General features: G+C 39.5%; 1 protein-coding gene across 1 annotated transcript in view; it reads right to left on the bottom strand.

Annotated features, from left to right (window-relative positions):
* GPATCH2L (G-patch domain containing 2 like) overlaps positions 1 to 18193 on the bottom strand; it is a 75638-nt gene that overhangs the window by 30967 nt on the left and 26478 nt on the right. The window contains 2 exon segments of the mRNA XM_057542131.1: positions 1157 to 1251; positions 17178 to 17263. Coding sequence (XP_057398114.1) covers positions 1157 to 1251; positions 17178 to 17263 — 181 coding nt within the window.

The following is an 18193-nucleotide window of genomic DNA, read 5'->3' as shown; positions in this document are numbered from 1 at the left end:
AAAGTTGTTGCAAAGGTTAAGTGAAATAATTCATGTAAAATGTTCAGCTCAGAGCATGGCCATGTGAAAATCACTAAGAAAAACTTACTACAGTCATCAGACCCATGATTAAGAATGTTCAGTATGAACCACTGTCAAGCAGCCATTCCAAACAGAAGCTCAAACAGGTCAATTTCAGAGTATGCAGAAACATACTAAGTAAAGTTAGAGAAATAAGAGTTCCTATCTGTCTGAGGTCTACTCTTTACTCAGGTATCAATTGCTCTGATCTATATAATATATAGTATTTTCTGAAGAAAATAAAATAACTTATGATATGCTCAATTCCCTCAGAGTGAATTCACCATCATCAAGAAAATAACCATAGGTATTTCTGATAGGTCCTACAAGCAGATATGCCCTTTTTAACCAGAGTAATTCACCCCAAAATGTATTGAAATACACAAAGTATTATTTCCTATGATTACTAATTACCTTTAATTATCTTAACTTCAAAGAAAAATATCTATAGACATCCAGTATTCTTGCTGATATAAATACGTAGTTATCCCCCTTTTTTCATTGAAGGATAACATACCTGTATGTATGTAAATGTGCAGCTCAGTGAATCTTTACATGTGTATATACTCATGTAATCCCCACCAAGTTCTTGATATAAAGCATTTCCAGCATCCCAGAAGACATTTTTATGTCCTCCTCTGGTCACTACCTCCCACTGAAGATAACCATTATTTTGGTTTCTATGAGCCAGTTTTGCCTAGAAAACCTTAAGTTTTAACTTGAAAACTTAATTAGAAATTTCTTGAATGGTAAAATACTAGCACTCTACTAGACATTAAAACAGTGATAATGTATTGTGCTGTATACCAAACATGAAAGTAAATCAACCCATGTGGCTCCTTCACTATTGACTAAACTGCAACCCTACCAGGATTTTCATTACCACACACCTAATTTCCTGTCTGTGCTAGAGCAAAAGTACAGATGACTAAAGACTGTTGATAGTGGAATATAGGGACTCAAACTCAAGAAAGCTGTAAGACACAGTGAAAAAGCACAGACTTCAGGGTCAGAGATGAAAAGGTATATAAAACATATAATTTAGTGCCTGACACACAGTAGGTGGTCAGTAAAGGATAACTACATATATAATTACTGGCACTTGGGCTGGACAGAGATGCTGTAGCCACAGGTTTCCGCTTCCTCTTGATGTCACGTGAACATGGCGGTCCCAGGTGTATGTTTGCCTGTCTGCAGATATGAGAAAGAAAAAATATTGTTTTAACTTTGTAATTCTTATTGTAAGAGAATATGTTCAGCCCAGATGAAACCTCTGACCCACTATAGACATATACTAACAAAATGGGCATCATCCTTTGCCATCAAGTGTCAGTACAAGATTATTCAGAATTAATCATAACTTATTCTTTATACACTATATACACCCACTGTAAACTTCTTATCTGAATTCAGAACAGCAGACATTCATGATTAATTTCAATAAATATGTGTTTCATTACATGTTATTTTTTGTACAATTATTTTTCATAAAAACTATAACCGAAATTGTTCTAAACTTACTAATGAAATACCTATTCCCAACTGGTAATATATTGAAAAGTTTAACGCTACACGAACACAGATATTTGCACAGAATTTTAATAGGAAGTTTAACCCTTCTATCACTATAAATCTGGATTTTTAATAGTGTCTATATCACAAAATAAGTAAGTTTAGTTTCTGTGATTTTTAAAAATATTATGTGGCAATAATATGTTCCCTCAACTGAATATTCAGCTTATTTTAAAAAAAGGGACTTCCCTGGCGGTCCAGTGGTTAAGACTCTGCGCTTCCACTGCAGGGGGTGTGCGTTTGATCCCTGGTCAGGGAACTAAGATCTCACATGCCATGCATCACGGCCAAAAAAAAAAAGAAAAGTGAGAGCTTCAAAGCTAGAAAAGCAAAAGATTCTCTGAAAGGCAATGGACTTAACACTGAAATAGCTGGTAAGCTATTTGTTTAAAAATTTTTATTTTTATACTGGAGTATAGTTGATTTACAATATTGTGTTAGTTTCAGGTGTACAGCGAAGTGATTCAGTTAAACATATACATATATCCATTCTTTTTCAGATTCTTTCCCTATACAGGTTATTACAGAATACTGAGTAGAGTTCCCTGTGCTATACAGTAGGTCCCTGTTGATTATCTATTTTATATATTGTAGTGTATATATGTTAATCCCAAACTCCTAATTTATCTCTCCCACAACCCTTCCCATTCGGTAACCATAAATTTGCTTTCTACGTGTTTCTGTTTTGTAAATAAGTTCATTTGTATAGTTTTTTATTTATTTATTTTTAAAAATTTATTTATTTATTTATTTATTTTCAGCTGTGTTGGGTCTTCACCCCTGCGCGCGGGCCTTCCCCAGCTGCGTTGAGCGGGGGCTACTCTTCACTGCAGTGCGCAGGCCCCCCCATTGTGGCGGCCTCTCCTGTTGCGGAGCACGGGCTCCAGGTGCCCGTGCTTCAGCAGTTGTGTCATGTGGGTTCCAGAGTGCAGGCTCAGCAGTCGCGGCTGCTCTGTGGCATGTGGATCCTCCCGGACCAGGGCCCGAACCCGCATCCCCCGCATTGGCAGGCAGACCCCCAACCACTGCGCCACCAGGGAAGCCCTGCAGAGTTTTTTAGATTCCACATAAAAGTGATATCATATGGTATTTGTCTTTGTCTGACTTACTTCACTTAGTATGATAATCTCTAGGTCCATCCATGTTGCTGTAAATGGCATTATTTCATTCTTTTTAATCGGCTGAGTAATATTCCACTGTATATACGTACCATATCTTCTTTACCCATTCTTCTGTCAATGGACATTTAGGTTGCTTCTATGTCTTGGCTATTGTAAATAGTGCTGCAATGAACATTGGGGTGCATGTACCTTTTTTTTAACATCTTTATTGGAGTATAATTGCTCTACAATGGTGTGTTAGTTTCTGCTTTATAACAAAGTGAATGAGCTATACATATACATACATCCCAACATCTCCTCCCTCTTGCGTCTCCCTCTCACCCTCCCTATCCCACCCGCTAGGTGGTTACAAAGCACCGAGTTGATCTCCCTGTGCTATGTGGCTGCTTCCCACCAGCTATCCACTTTACACTTGGTAGTGTATATATGTCATGCCACTCTCTCACTTTGTCCCAGCTTATCCTTCCCCCTCCCCATGTCCTCAAGTCTATTCTCTAGGTCTGCGTCTTTATTCCTGTCCTGCCCCTAGGTTCTTCAGAACCTTTTTTTTTTTTTTTTTTTTTAGATTCCATATATATGTGTTAGCATATGGTATTTGTTTTTCTCTTTCCGACTTACTTCACTCTGTATGACAGACTCATTTTCTCTGGATATATGCCCAGGAGTGGACTGCTGGATCATATGGTAATTCTATTTTTAGTTTTCTGAGGAACCTCCACACTGTTTTCTACAGTGGATGCACCAACTTACATTCCCACCAACAATGCAGGAGGGTTCCCTTTTCTTCACAGCCTCTCCAGCATTTCTTATTTGTAGACTTTTTAATGATGGCCATTCTGACTGGAGTGAGGTGGTACCTCATTGTAGTTTTGATTTGCATTTCTCTAATGATTAGTGATGTTGAGCATCTTTTCATGTGCTTTGTGGCCATCTGTACGTCTTCTTTGGAGAAATGTCTTTTTAGATCTTCTGCCCACTTTTTGACTGGGTTGTTTATTTATTTATTTATTTTTTTGATATTGACCTGCATAAGCTGTTTGTATATTTTAGAGATTGATCCCTTGTCAGTAGACTCGTTTGCAAATATTTTCTCCCATTCTGTGGGTTGTCTTTTTGTTTTGTTTATGGTTTCCTTTGTTGTGCAAAAGCTTTTAAGTTTAATCAGGTCCCATTTGTTTGTTTTTATTTTCATTACTCAAGGAGGTGGATCCAAAAAGATATTGCTGCAATTTATGTCAAAGAGTGTTCTGCCTATGTTTTCCTCTAAGAATTTTATAGTATCTGGTCTTACATTTAGGTCTTTAATCCACTTTGAGTTTATTTTTGTGTATGGTGTTAGAGAATGTTCTAATTTCATTCTTTTACAAGTAGCTGCCCAGTGTTCCCAGCACAACTTATGGAAGAGACTGTCTTTTCTCCATTGTATATTCTTGCCTCCTTCTGTCGTAGATTAATTGACCATAGATGCATGGATTTATCTCTGGACTTTCTATCCTGTTCCATTGATCTGTATTTCTGTTTTTGTGCCAGTACCAATACTGTTTTGATGACTGTAGCTTTGTAGTATAGTCTGAAGTCAGGGAGCCTGATTCCTCCAGCTCTGTTTTTCTTTCTCAAGATTGCTTTGGCTATTCGGGGTCTTTTGTGTCTCCATACAAATTTTAAGATTTTTTTGTTCTAGTTCTGTGAAAAATGCCATTGGTAATTTGATGGGGATTGCACTGAATCTGCAGATTGCCTTGGGTAGTACAGTCATTTTGACAATATTGACTCTTCCAATCCAAGAATATATTTTTCCATCTGTTTGTCTCATCTTCGATTTCTTTCATCAGAGTCTTACAGTTTTCTGAGTACAGGTCTTCTGCCTCCTTAGGTAGGTTTACTCCTGGTATTTATTCTTTTTGATGCAATGCTAAAAGGGATTGTTTCCTTAATTTCTCTTTCTGATCTTTTGTTGTTAGTGTACAGAAATGCAAGAGATTTCTGTGCATTAATTTTGTATCCTGCAACTTTACAGAACTCACTGATGAGCTCTAGTAGTTTTCTGGTAGCATCTTTAGGATTTTCTATGTATAGTATCATGTCATCTGCAAACAGTGACAGTTTTACTTCTTCTTTTCCAATTTGGATTTCTTTCATTTCTTCTTCTTCTGATTGCCATAGCTAGGACGCTGGCACGCTATTTTAGTTCCCTACTTCCTCCTTCCTCTCAACCTAGATAGATCCTACCTCTGACTAAGGACCAAGCTGAGCCTCACATTTATACAAAGCTTTCCTTGAACATCCTAGGCCTTATCTACCATGAATCATTATTTATCCGGTGTATACATATCTTTTTTCCCAAATGAGGCTAATCTCCTTGAGAACAGGGACCATATTTACATTTCTTGCATAATTTTCCAGTGATCTACCAACTTCCACGCAAGGCAAATAGCTGATCCCCACTAAATATCTGTTGAATAAAACTGATATGAATGACTAAAAGTTCTAAAAACAAAATACTCAATTGTACACTTATAGGTGGTTAAAATGGTAAAATATTTTCTTTTTTTTGGCCATGCTGCACAGCTTATGGGATCTTAGTTGCCCACCAGGATTGAACCTGGGCCCACAGCAGTGAAAGTGCCAAGTCCTAACCACTGGACTGACAGGGAATTCCCTAAAATGGTAAATTTTATGTTATGATATTTTACCACAATTTTTAAAACACAGCCAGAGTACAAAACATATAAAAAGGACTCTAATAAAATTATATCAGATGAACTCCTAATTCGTAGTCCTAGGTGGGGAATCAAGTCTCATGGCTTAATAGTCTTAAAACTGAAACCTGAGTCAAATCTAAGAGAACCTAGTTAGCAAGGCAACAAGACTACTGTTGAATGGGCAAATTTTCCTATTCAGAGGTCCCCAATCTGGCAACTTCCACAGTTTAAAAGCATATGGAGGGCTTCCCTGGTGGCGCAGTGGTTAGGAATCCGCCTGCCAATGCAGGGGACACCACTTCAAGCCCTGGTCCAGGAAGATCCCACGTGCCGTGGAGCAACTAAGCCCACATGCCACACAGCTACTGAAGGCTGTGTGCCTAGAGCCCGTGCTCCACAAGACAGGCCACCACCAATGAGAAGCCCGCGCACCGCAATTAAGAGTAGCCCCCACTCGCCGCAATCAGAGAAAAGCCCGCGCAGCAACGAAGACCTAATGCAGCCAAAAATAAATAAATTTATATTTAAAAAAATATTGCTCTTCAAGGTCAATCAATGTTTATAAAATGCTAAGTTTTGACAGATGCAAAATAACAAGCATAAGAAAAGCACTCAAAAGGGTTTTAAGATAGTAATTCTCAAAGTATCAACTTGAGCTAAATGAAATAAATACTGCCTTTTGTTTACACACCATCCATCATTTCATAGCTCTGCATGTTTGATGTATGTCAGTAAGATGGCTGAAGGCACATATTATCACTCCTTTATGGACCTAGTCAGTAACATTTATCTCACATTTTCCAGGAATGACACATTATGGAGTAAAAAGATGAAGCCATTTATGCACCAAAATGTTTACATTTTTAACCACTTTAAATGGAAATATGGTAGTTTTTTAAATGTTTATTTATTTTAGTAAAGTGAAAATAAGTATTTACCTACTATTCTGCACATAGTTATTCACTGCACTATATTCTGCAACGTCCTTAGAAGGCTGCTGTGGACTGAAAGGTTTAGGTGGCCCTTGCACTACCAGCCCCTCTAGGCCTTGCTTCTTGGATCCCCACTCGTCCCTGCTCGGTGATGTTAAGGGCTTCAGGGTTAATCGTCCCTACATTAAATGACCCCCCCCCCCAACTGCTAAGCCTTCAGTCTGTAACTTCTCTGCAGTAAATGATCTACTTCTACCACCCCATTCCCACTCCTAATTGTTACACCTTCAAATTTTGTAAATTCCTCTGGTTATAACTTAGGAAAGAACTGAAGGCTTTCTGAAACCAGGTAACACAGTTTATTAAGTCAATAACCTTATTTTGTTGTAAAAGTATATATTTCTGTGTGGACTACTTCCTTTCTACTCAGGAGGGGTTTTTTTTTGCTTCTTTCATTGTTCACTGAGTTTTTACTGAGCACTGGGGGAATACGGTGGTGAACAAAACAGACAGTCTCTTCCCTAATGGGCTTGTAGCCTAGTCCCATTTCCAGCTGCACAGCTTTCCTAGTTACAGAATCTGCATAAGAGAGAAACTGAGGCAGAGATAAAGAGAAGTCATGCTCATTCCTGAAATTCAGCTTAGTGCTCCTGCCCTCTTAAAACATTTCTCTTAAGATCATTTCCAGGTTGGAGAGCTATTTCAAAAGAAGTAGAATAACTTCACAACTTAGGGCTGAGTACAGAAGGGATATCTTCTCTGTGTCCCTTCCTAGTAAAGACGTGGGGAGGGAGGATGAGACACAGCCAAACTGTTACAGCAGGACAGGTCCAAGTGAACCCTAGTAATGGCAGAGTTTACAGCTTGGGGAAATCTAATTTTCCCTACTTGGGAAAAACCTTAGAGCAGGGGTCCCCAACCCCTGGGCCGCGGACTGGTAGCAGTCCGAGGCCTGTTAGGAAACGGGCCGCACGGCAGGAGGTGAGTGGCCGGCACGCGAGTGAAGCTTCATCTGCTGCTCCCCATCGCTCACATTACTGCCTGAACCATCCCCCATCCCCCCACCCCCCCACCCCCGTCCATGGAAACACTGTCTTCCATGAAACCGGTGCCAAAAAGGTTGGGGACCGCTGCGTTAGAGGACAAAGAAGGACGAGAACTCAGAACGAGCCAGGGGAAAGCCAAGAGGAAGCTGGGTGCTCGGAGCAGGAGGATTAAAGGAGACAGGAGATGAACCTGCCGTGCTGTGCGGCACATTCAGGACGTTAGGAGAGGCCTGCACCGGAGTGGAGAGCACTCTGTGTGGGCTGGAAGGGCCCCTTGTGTTCTTTGGGGACCTGTGCGTGGCGGCAGGCAACTGCTGCAGCTCAGCGTCCTATTCAAGAGGCAGTTCCAATTTTCTGTTTATCCCCCAAAATTCCGTATCTATAAATTGTAGACATAAAGCATTAAGGAAGGGAAGGAAAAACAGATTGAACTATCCCCACCCCCATTTTCACTTAGGAGTATTTAACCACTTGGCTCCCTTTCTGTTTAATGTGTTATTTCTTTAATTTGTGTTGTTTTATTTTTGCATGTTACTTTTTTGTAGACCTTTCATATTTTGGTTATTATAAACTACTACATTATTTTCGTTATTAAACTACTTTTTTGTATTCTGAAGAACAAAAAGAAAATTGTGTTCTTTTACTCTGTGTCACTGTCTCAAAAGACAGAAACTGAAAAGGGACAACACACAGGCGAGGCATCACAAAGGACAGGAGAAGAGTGTGGGCTTCCCCTTCTCACCAACACACAAACCCCCATCCTTATAGGTTGAACGGTAGAAGATTTAACTAGATTTTTAAAAACTCTTTTTAAGAGCAGTACACAGTTGCTTTTGTGTTGAACCATGTACTGTGTGAGGAGGGAGAGGACCTTTCAATTATGCAGGGGCAAAAAAGGCTAAGTATTAGTTAAGCTAAAATCTCTACCAAGTTAAAACTTCCTTCTCAATTGAAGTGGCATATGGTTATCAGAATCATGTAAGGAACTTTCACAAAATACACATCTCCCACCATGCTGGGATGGGAGAAGAATCTGTAATGTTTATTTTGAAATTCTTCCTCAGGTAATTCTCATAAGCTTCTACCTACTGTGAAAATTACTGAGCTAAAAAAAATAGACCAAATTCCCAAAGCCAAGCTAGTCCATAAAACAAATCTAAATACTTAACTTAAAGAATAACAGAATGACTAAATGAATATAAATGTAGATAAAAGTATTGTTCCCCAGTATGCAAGCAATTAACCCAGAGAAAAGACAGACAGCAAAGCTCACTCTTTTTCTGTTTCATCTGATCTGGGCCTCAGTATTCTTTGGGCACTACTTCTTTCACAGCATGAATGCCAGGTCAGTACTTCCCCTAAAAGCATCACATTCAGCAGCATTTGCCGAAAAGAACTCAGGGAGGTGGAAGTGGAATGAACATTAAAAATAATAAATACACTCTTCAAAAATTCTTACTTCAGGGAAAAACACTAAATTCACTTCATAAATGTGAAGGTGAATGCTGAAGATTAACAATTAATTGAAAGAGTATTCTGTATATCCACACATAAACAAAACAAATCTATTTCATTTTTTACTGCAGGTAACTGAAAAGATCAGGTGAGTTGTTATAACTGCAGTGTTACTTAGGAAACTAGGCAGATCACTATGTCCCTGGGGCAGGAATGTACTTTTAGGGAAAAACAAAAACAACAAAAAAAACTTACTTTGAGAAATACATGCATGTTTAGTAGCACCAATGTTGGCAAAAAAAAATAACTGAAATGACTGCTTTAGATTTAGAACAAAGATGTTTAGAGTCACTCCTAAGGAAAGAAAACAATCTTTATCTGCCGATGGCAAGCTAATTTAAGGAATGGTTCACCTTCAAAAATCACTCATTTTAAAAACTCATTGAAAAGTTCAGTTTTTGGTATGAAATAAAAATAAAATTTACTGGGAAAAGGTATTTATTTGCTGTACTTTTCCTTAAGCACACACAAATAAGTAACATCAGGAAAAAATTATTGATATTTCTAAGGACCATAGATCATATAAATCATATATTCCAATTATTCTCCTTAATTACTAATCTATTCACCTCAATTATTTTTAACAAAAATTTATGGAGGCCTACATTATGCTGGATGTAGAGAGGTTATATACAAGATGACTGAGCCAAGGGCCTGTCCACCAGGAGCTCACAACATAGTGAGGGAGGCCGAAGCATAAAGAACTAACAGATACAGGACACTGAGCTGTAATCAAGGAACAAGGAAAGTGTGAGGGTAAATTGTGGAAAAAGAGGATTAAATCTAAGGATGTAGAAACCCCTTCCTCACATGTGATTTTTACCTTCAGGGTTAACTGACATTTATTAAACACCCAGTAGGGGAAATGTATTTTCACAAACTTGCACATATGAGAGGATCCAGGCCTATGACACTAGAAGCAGCCAGAGAGAGAAAACGACCTCACAATTAGAGGACACAAAGGAGCTTTATCTAATAGGAAGAGATCTTAGCAATCCCACTAGTGTTTTCACTCAAACCTAACTAACCCTCAGCAGTCTATGACAAACTGCTCACTAGCACCTGAAAATTCTCCATAATCTACTTCCCTTGGCTGGGCCAAGGTTAGCATATCATGAAGCTGTTTCATGCCACCCACAGGAGCAGAATAGTTTCACATCAGTTAGAAGGATGGGTATATTACAATAGCAAAACGGAGAGAGAGAAAATGCTTTCATCATTCCACTCCGGCAGTAAGATGCCAGCTGGCTGAGAGCTGCTATAAACAAGACTGTCCAACAGAGGACAAAAGATTCCAGAACTGTGTACTATATAATGGGAATTCCAGTAGGATTGGGCAGCCTTATGGACAACATTAGAGCAGAAACATTTCCTAACACATGACCAAAACCGAGGCACTAAAGAGGTGAGCAAGAGCTGCTGTGCATCACAGCATCCCAAAAGATAGAGGACTAATAAAAGGTTCTTTCCCCCAAGCCCTGAGGTAAAACCTGAGGCTGTTTACTATGGCTCCAAAGGTCAAAATAAATAGTATGAATTGAGTCTTCTTTTTGCTCTTTGAAACTCCTTGTCAAGTGGCACAGCCAGCTGGGCACACAACTCTGATATGCAGATCATAACGTTTGTGAACAGATAAAATGAATTACAATGAGTGCAGCCTATCACATTTCAACTCTGTAACGGGCAGGAAGGTCTCTCTCTTTTTCACCCAAGCACTGTCCAAATGCCTCCTCTTATAGTCCACTTGAGGTCATTTTAAGCACCTCAAGAAGCTGTACTACTTCTCATTAGCAAACGACTCTGGAAGCCAACTCAAGGTTTGTAAAACTGAAATTATCCTAAGAACAGGGTAGGGTGGTAACTATATAACAAAAATAATAATTTTAGCTACCAGTATGCTAAATATTCAAATATACTATTTCATTTTGAGCCCCACTAGCCCCCAAAATATTGATATTTTCATTTTCGAGGTGAGGAAATTGAGGTATGGAGAGGTTAAGTCTTTCGCCCAGGTAAAGCCAAGATTCTTACCTGAGTCTGCCTCACACTAATATGAGATTAAGAAGGAATAAATGGAAATGGTGATACATTACCAAGTCACCACCCAAAATAGAGGAAAGGTCAGGAAAGTTGGAGAAAACTCAAAACTGCCGCAAGACACTCAAAAACTACAACTGGTGACTTGTGCATCACACAGAGATGTAGCAATTGATAAGTTCCAGTTATGGTTTTCTAAGACAATAATGGTTAAAAAAAAAAAAAAAAGCTATCCTTCACAATCAATAAATCTCTCATTTTGGGAAAAGCTGCCTACAGCACTAGTTCCTTATTACCATTCCATGACTGTGTCCTTGACAGCAATACCACCACCTCTACCAGAACACCAATCACACCATCTGCCGTTGGAGCAGCAGCAATTCTTTTTTTTTTTTTTTTTTTTAGAATAAGAAAATTTTTATTCATTAATTCATTTATCCATCCAAGGATTCACTAAATATAAATTGAATGCTAACAATATTCTAGAGAATGTGAGTCCCATAAATCTGAATATGACATAACCTTCAAATACCTACATATTTTTTAATTTAAAAAGTATTCCATGTACTTACAGAAAACATAGAAAAATGACACAGAAGAATGCAAAAATACAGTAGATACATACATACACTCACAGAATTAAAATTGTATTATATAACCTTACGTTTTTGACTCATGTGAAAATAAAAATACACGTTAAACTTTTATATTTATATATGCTTTCTTAAGTTTTTTCCACTGCTATGAAATACAATTCTTTTCCATGTAATTTAGTGGTGAATTTAGTGGCTTTATAGTAATCTATTAAATAGACACATCAAATTTCTTTAAATGGATGGCCCACTATTACTGGACCTGTAGACTGAATGCTACTCTTCTACATTATTATTGGTCTACAACTTTTCAGATTATATAGTCTTTCCAATAAAATTTTGAGCATGAAACCAATACATAAATATCTACTTATAAATTATATATCACTGTAATATCTCTTTTTAATTTATGAAGGTAATTTTAATTATTTTTTCTAAAACTGTATAAAAACTAAATGGAAAAATTTTTTTAACCCATTTACTGTGAAAAATTTCTGCAGAAAAAAATCCCGAGTTCCCTCTGCATTCTACTTTCATACTTTGAGCAGCAGCAATTCTTAATACCGGAACCAAGTCTTACTACTTTAATAGCAACAGCCCAATACCAGCAACCAAAACAACCAAACCAAAACAGCTGGTTTACGAATTTCATCTAGGTACCCTGCCCACTATCCACAACCCACCCACCAACTCTGCCCATTTGTTAATCACTATGTGCTGGGCACTGTGCTAGACCCTAGCACTCTCTTCCTCACCTGCAGCAGTTCTCCAAAGCTAAGTGAAGCCCAGGGTTCTACCTCCCATACAGAACTGTGCTCACAACAGCAAAGCACAGAGCTCATACCAATTATGAAATGGGATTTCCTGCTAAGCAAATTACAAAGCACCAGTCATAAAACCATATGCATTTAGGGAGATAGTTCCCAACCCTGGCTGCATATTAGAGACACCTGGGAGCTTCAAAATACTGCTAATGCCTGGGCCTCATCCCAGGCCGATTAAATCAGAATCTTGGGACGTGGTGGCCCAGCATGGCTATATTTTTTAAAGCTTCTCAGGTGACTCAAAAGTACAGCCAGGGATGAAAACCACCAAACTTACATATTTCTAGAGTGGCACTTCTGAAAACCTCTTAGCCCACAAATCGATTAGGTGGTACAAAGACCACAAAGACTCGCTCTCATTGCACTTGCCATGTGGGCTGTATTAAAATGACACATCAATCAAACGTTGTCTTAAAATCACGGTCCTGTTATTTTTTTGTTTATGCAATGAAATTCTAAACAAGAGAGTACCTTGAGGTCACTCATCGCCCCCCAGCGGTCCCCAGGCCTCACTCAGAGAACCAGAGCTGTGTTAAGGCTCCAGCAGTGAGGAAGCAGGTGCTTGAGGAGCACTCCCTCTCCTGCAGCTGAGGGTCTGGGGGAGTGGAACCGGCCACGTCCAGGCAGGAAGCAGCCTCCGCTCAGTAACCCGAAAGCAGGAAATCTTCACAGTTCAGGCATGATTATCAAACTCTTTGTGCTCTTACAGGAGAGTAATTATAGGCATGTGAAAAAAGGGAAGCACTCCCCAAGGAACTCTTCCTCACATGCTTCCCAAGAGGCAGTAGGGCCATTAAAAATTCCATGATGAAGAGGAAAAACAGCCTGGGAACAGCCAGGAGGCAATACAGCAAATTAATACACCAGCCCTCCTCGGGGAAAGCTGTGATAAAACAGGAAACACTTCTCTCTTCGCAAAATAAAATTATACCACTAATGATAACATAGTCACACCACACATACACACACACACACACACACACACACACACACACACATCGTTCTAATAATGGGTATGAAATTCCCAATGCTGCCCAGATGCTTTGAAACAAATCTTTTCCTACTACAAATAAAATGGAACAAGAAAAAGATAAAATTTCCATTCGAAACAGTTTTTCATACGGTCATTCACCTGCCTCTTCCCTACCACCAGCACTCTTTAACATTCCTTCCTAGGTGCCAGGCTTTGTTAAACGGTCCACTCTTTACAAAGCCCACCATCTACTTGTGAATCCGATCTCATCAGTCAGCCACACTGGAGCTAGACTGCTCCTTCTCTACTGACTACTTAGTGGGCAGGGACCCTGCTATTAAGGAAAACAGGGAGCCCTGAGGGCTAAGTGAGACCATCATCCACATTTCCTAAAACCTGCATAGGTCACTTGTGCTGACCGTTTTCCACAGATCAGGGGTTGCCAAACTATTGATTGTGCACCCTCACCAGGAAAAAATGTGAACAAACCCTTCTTATATATGTAATACACACACATAAAACAAAAATACGTGCTGCTAGACTAATGCATGTACAACTTAAAGCAAAAAAAAAATTTTTAAGGATAAGATAATAAGTAACTGTATTTATTTAAGATACATTTAAAAATTTTTTAAATTTCTTCCCTCTACCCCAAAGAACCTTCATGTTTGCAACCTACTTTGTATCCACTGGCCCAGGAATGATGTCAGGCAGGACAAGGATGAGCTATAATTGTCCACATTCTCTCATCTTGCTTTCAGCAATGGTCTGAAGCAATAAGCAATATTTCCCTAGAGCTGAGTGCGCCAGAAACACAGCCTAGGCTTCCTTATGTTTCCAAGTCCAGCCACCAGCACTGCTGGTAAAAGAATGAAGATAATGATGTGGATAATGAGATACACAAAGAAACAAGAAGCTCACACCCACTCCAACCAGGGTAAGGCCTTAAAGGCAACAGGAAACCTGATAAAAGCAAGGATACCAATCTCAGCACAGCACAGCTCTAGGCAGCAAAGGTAAAGGGAGAAGGGCAAATAATACACTTCCAGCATCTGACATAACACGGTGTTACTCATACAGTCCTCCCAAAGAGCACACACAGCCATTATTTTATTTGGTATTAAGACAAACAGCTGTGTTGGTGGGAATGTAAATTGATACAGCCACTATGGAGAACAGTATGGAGGTTCCTTAAAAAACTAAAAATAGAACTACCATATGACCCAGCAATCCCACTACTGGGCATATACCCTGAGAAAACCGTAATTCAAAAAGATGGGGCTTCCCTGGTGGTGCAGTGGTTAAAAATCCACCTGTCAATGCAGAGGACACAGGTTCGAGCCTTGGTCCCGGAAGATCCCACATGCCGTGGAGCAACTAAGCCCACGAGCCACAACTACTGAGCCCACGTGCCTAGAGCCCATGCTCCTCAGCAAGAGAAGCCACAGCAATTAGAAGCCCACGCACCACAATGAAGAGTAGCCCCCGCTAGCCCCAACTAGAGAAAGCCTGCATGCAGCAACAAAGACCCAATGCAGCCAAAAATAAAAACAAATAAATTTTAAAAATTTATTAAAAAAAGCAAACAAAACAAGAACAAAAACAAAAAGAGGCTTATAACACAATGTTCACTGCAGCACTATTTACAATAGCCAGGACATGGAAGCAATCTAAGTGTCCATCGACAGATGAATGGATAAAGAAGATGTGGCACATATATACAATGGAATATTACTCAGCCATAAAAAGAAATGAAACTGAGTTATCTGTAGTGAGGTGGATGGACCTAGAGTCTGTCAGACAGAGTGAAGTAAGTCAGAAGGAGAAAAACAAATACCGTATGCTAACACATATATATGGAACCTAAAAAAAAAAAATGGTTCTGATGAACCTAGGGGCAGGACAGGAATAAAGATGCAGACGTAGAGAATGGACTTGAGGACACAGGGAGGGGGAAGGGTAAGTCGGGATGAAGTGAGAGAGTGGCATGGACACATATACACCACCAAATGTAAAACAGATAGCTAGTGGAAAGCAGCCGCATAGCACAGGGAGATCAGCTCGGTGCTTTGTGACCACCTAGAGGGGTGGGATAGGGAGGGTGGGAGGGAGGCGCAAGAGGGAGGGGATATGGGGATATATGTATACGTATAGCTGATTCACTGTGTTATACAGCAGAAACTAACACAACATTGTAAAGCAATTATACTCCAGTAAAGATGTTAAAAAAAAAAGACAAACAGCCGGACTGCTTTCGTATGGATTGAAACCTCGCCTTCCAAGTCAGCCTGAGCACCACCACCTCTAAGAAAAGCTCCCTGAGCCTGAGTGAGGAGCCGCTCCTCTGTGCTGCTATCACTCTGCTGCACACCTTTAGGCACTTGTCACTACAAATTGTAGTTCTCCATTTCCACACCTGACCTTCCCATGAGGATATAAGCTCCTTAGGGGTAGTACCTAAACAAAGTGCCTGGCACACAGTAGGGAGTCAGCAAATGATGAATGAATGATGACCAAACAGCATACAACTAAAGAAAAGGCCTTACAGTAGTTTATTAATATCCCCTAATCTTCCAAGTTCTTAGTTAACACCATGTGTGATAGTCTCTCTTTTCAAATGACTTTCCCTATTGAAATACTACTTTTCCAGTAGAAGGCTAGGCAGTAGGTTATAATGCAGAGTTTATTATTACAGCCCACAGCAAAAGTTCTAACTGTATCCATGAAAGAATAATTTCTTTGTGCAGCCTGCACCCCAAATCTATGAACATATCCACTTAAGAATGTGTTAGGAAGAAAAACAGAAAAAAAAAATCATCAGAACCTTGGAAAAAAATTCTTTGTGCCACTAGAAGTAATAAAAGTTCTATGGTTCAGCCTATTAGTTGCTCCTTGTGCACAAAAACCTGCTAGGGCACGCCATCACTGAAACCATATTTACCTTGCATGTCACCCAACTTAGAATTTATATTCAGAGGCACTGGTTTCATTCTGCTATGCAGGTGCAGGACTCTTTCTGACAAATATACACCGAATGCCCAGTAAGTGCCAGACACTGTGTTAGGTACTGGGGACATATCAGGGAACAAGACAAGGTCCCAGCACCTAGAAGCTTATATTCTAATGAGAAACCGAGGGGAAAGCAGGAAGAAAAAAAAACAATAAACAAAGTCATTTCAGACTGTGACTAAAGCTCTAAAGGAAAGAGATAATGAATGGCGAGTGGCATAGGTGGCCCCTTTAGACAGGGCGGTCTGACAGGTCCTCCCTGAGGGAGGTGGCCTGAGCTGAGATGAGAAGGAGCCAATCATGGGAAGAGCTCTAAGGTGGCAGTCCAGGCAAAGGGAACACGTGTGAAGGTTCAGCAGCAGGAAAGGGTTGCAATTTTTGAAGAACAAAATGGAGCTCCCTGGTGCAGCTGGATCTCTTCCCCAGTGAGGAGGACAAAGTCTATGAAAGGAGGCTGGACATGAAGGCAGGAGTCAGATCATGCAGGGTTTTGCAGGTCATGGCAAGCACCATTAATAACGTTCTTTGAGGATGGGGCTTCTAGCAGAAGAAATACGGAATAGGAGCCAGAACTTAGGTCAAAGTTGAGATTTAAATCACATCCTAGCCATGTGACCACAGGAAAGAACTTCAACACTCTGCCTCAGTTTCTGCACCTATAAAACAACTACTGACCTCAAAAGGTTGTTGAAAAGATCAAATTGGATAGTATACACTAACATACTTTAATTTGCAAAGTGTTATAAAAAGGAAATAGTATCATCTAGAAAAAAAGTCACTCGAAGACAATTACCTGGCAGAGCAGTGTGCTGGTGAACATCTTCGGTGAGAAGCATCAGCAAGAACATCCAGGGAGTAAAGGGGAGAAAGAGGATTAAACTGCAGGAATAAATGAGATTACTTCAGTATGGCTTATATGAAACAGACCTGATCCTAAAGGGCTACCTGCTACTTGCTTACTTTTGCCCTTTGACTGTTCAACTCTCTTGCCATAACACAGACACCATTCAATAAAGTTGTGCATATTCAACAGTGTACCCATGAATGCAGCATAACTGATCTAGCACGCCTCAAAAAACAGACTATTCCTTGGTAAGCAACAATTTTTCAAAAACTTCTGATACACAGTAATTACTTAAATGGCAAAAGATAGTACTTTCTAACTGACATAAAGGGAACTTATGCCTATTGATTATCAGCCCTTGTTCCCAAGAATACTAGCATGAAATTACCTTTTCATTTCCTTATCCTGGCAGATGTTTCCAGTGAATAACTGGTTAGCACATACCAGCAGCAGTGTAGTGGAAACAGAACTAGATTAAGAATTAGAATACCCAACGTTTAGTTCCAGCCTACAACTGAGTTGCCATATATTAAAAACCACAAAATCTCTTTGACCTTTACTATCCTCATCTGTAAAATAGATGTATCACTATCTGTCTTACCTATTTTATGGGATTATTGTGAGGGCTACATAAAATATTACTTTCGGTTTAACAAGTAATTTCAGTTTCTCATCTGTAAAACACCTATTCACCTCAAAAGGGGGCTGTAAGGATCAACTAGGACACTATAATAAAAGTACCTCACTTTATGTTGGCTACCTTTCTTTGGATTTTTTCCACAATAAGTACTCCTTCCCCAAAATTTGAGAAGTAAATATATATCAATACTAGAAGAACACTGAATGGTAATTTCAAAAGGACTTAAAAAGTATACAAACTAAGCAACTGTTCTGTCATAGAGGTTCCAGTCCCAATGTTGTATGACTTTGGGCAAATAGCTTAAACCTCATTTGTAAATAACACA

Source organism: Balaenoptera acutorostrata, chromosome 3 (assembly GCF_949987535.1).
Source record: "Balaenoptera acutorostrata chromosome 3, mBalAcu1.1, whole genome shotgun sequence".
Classification (NCBI taxonomy): domain Eukaryota; kingdom Metazoa; phylum Chordata; class Mammalia; order Artiodactyla; family Balaenopteridae; genus Balaenoptera; species Balaenoptera acutorostrata.
The sequence above is the reverse complement of the archived record's forward strand: the minus strand, read 5'-3'. Positions and strand labels throughout refer to the sequence as shown.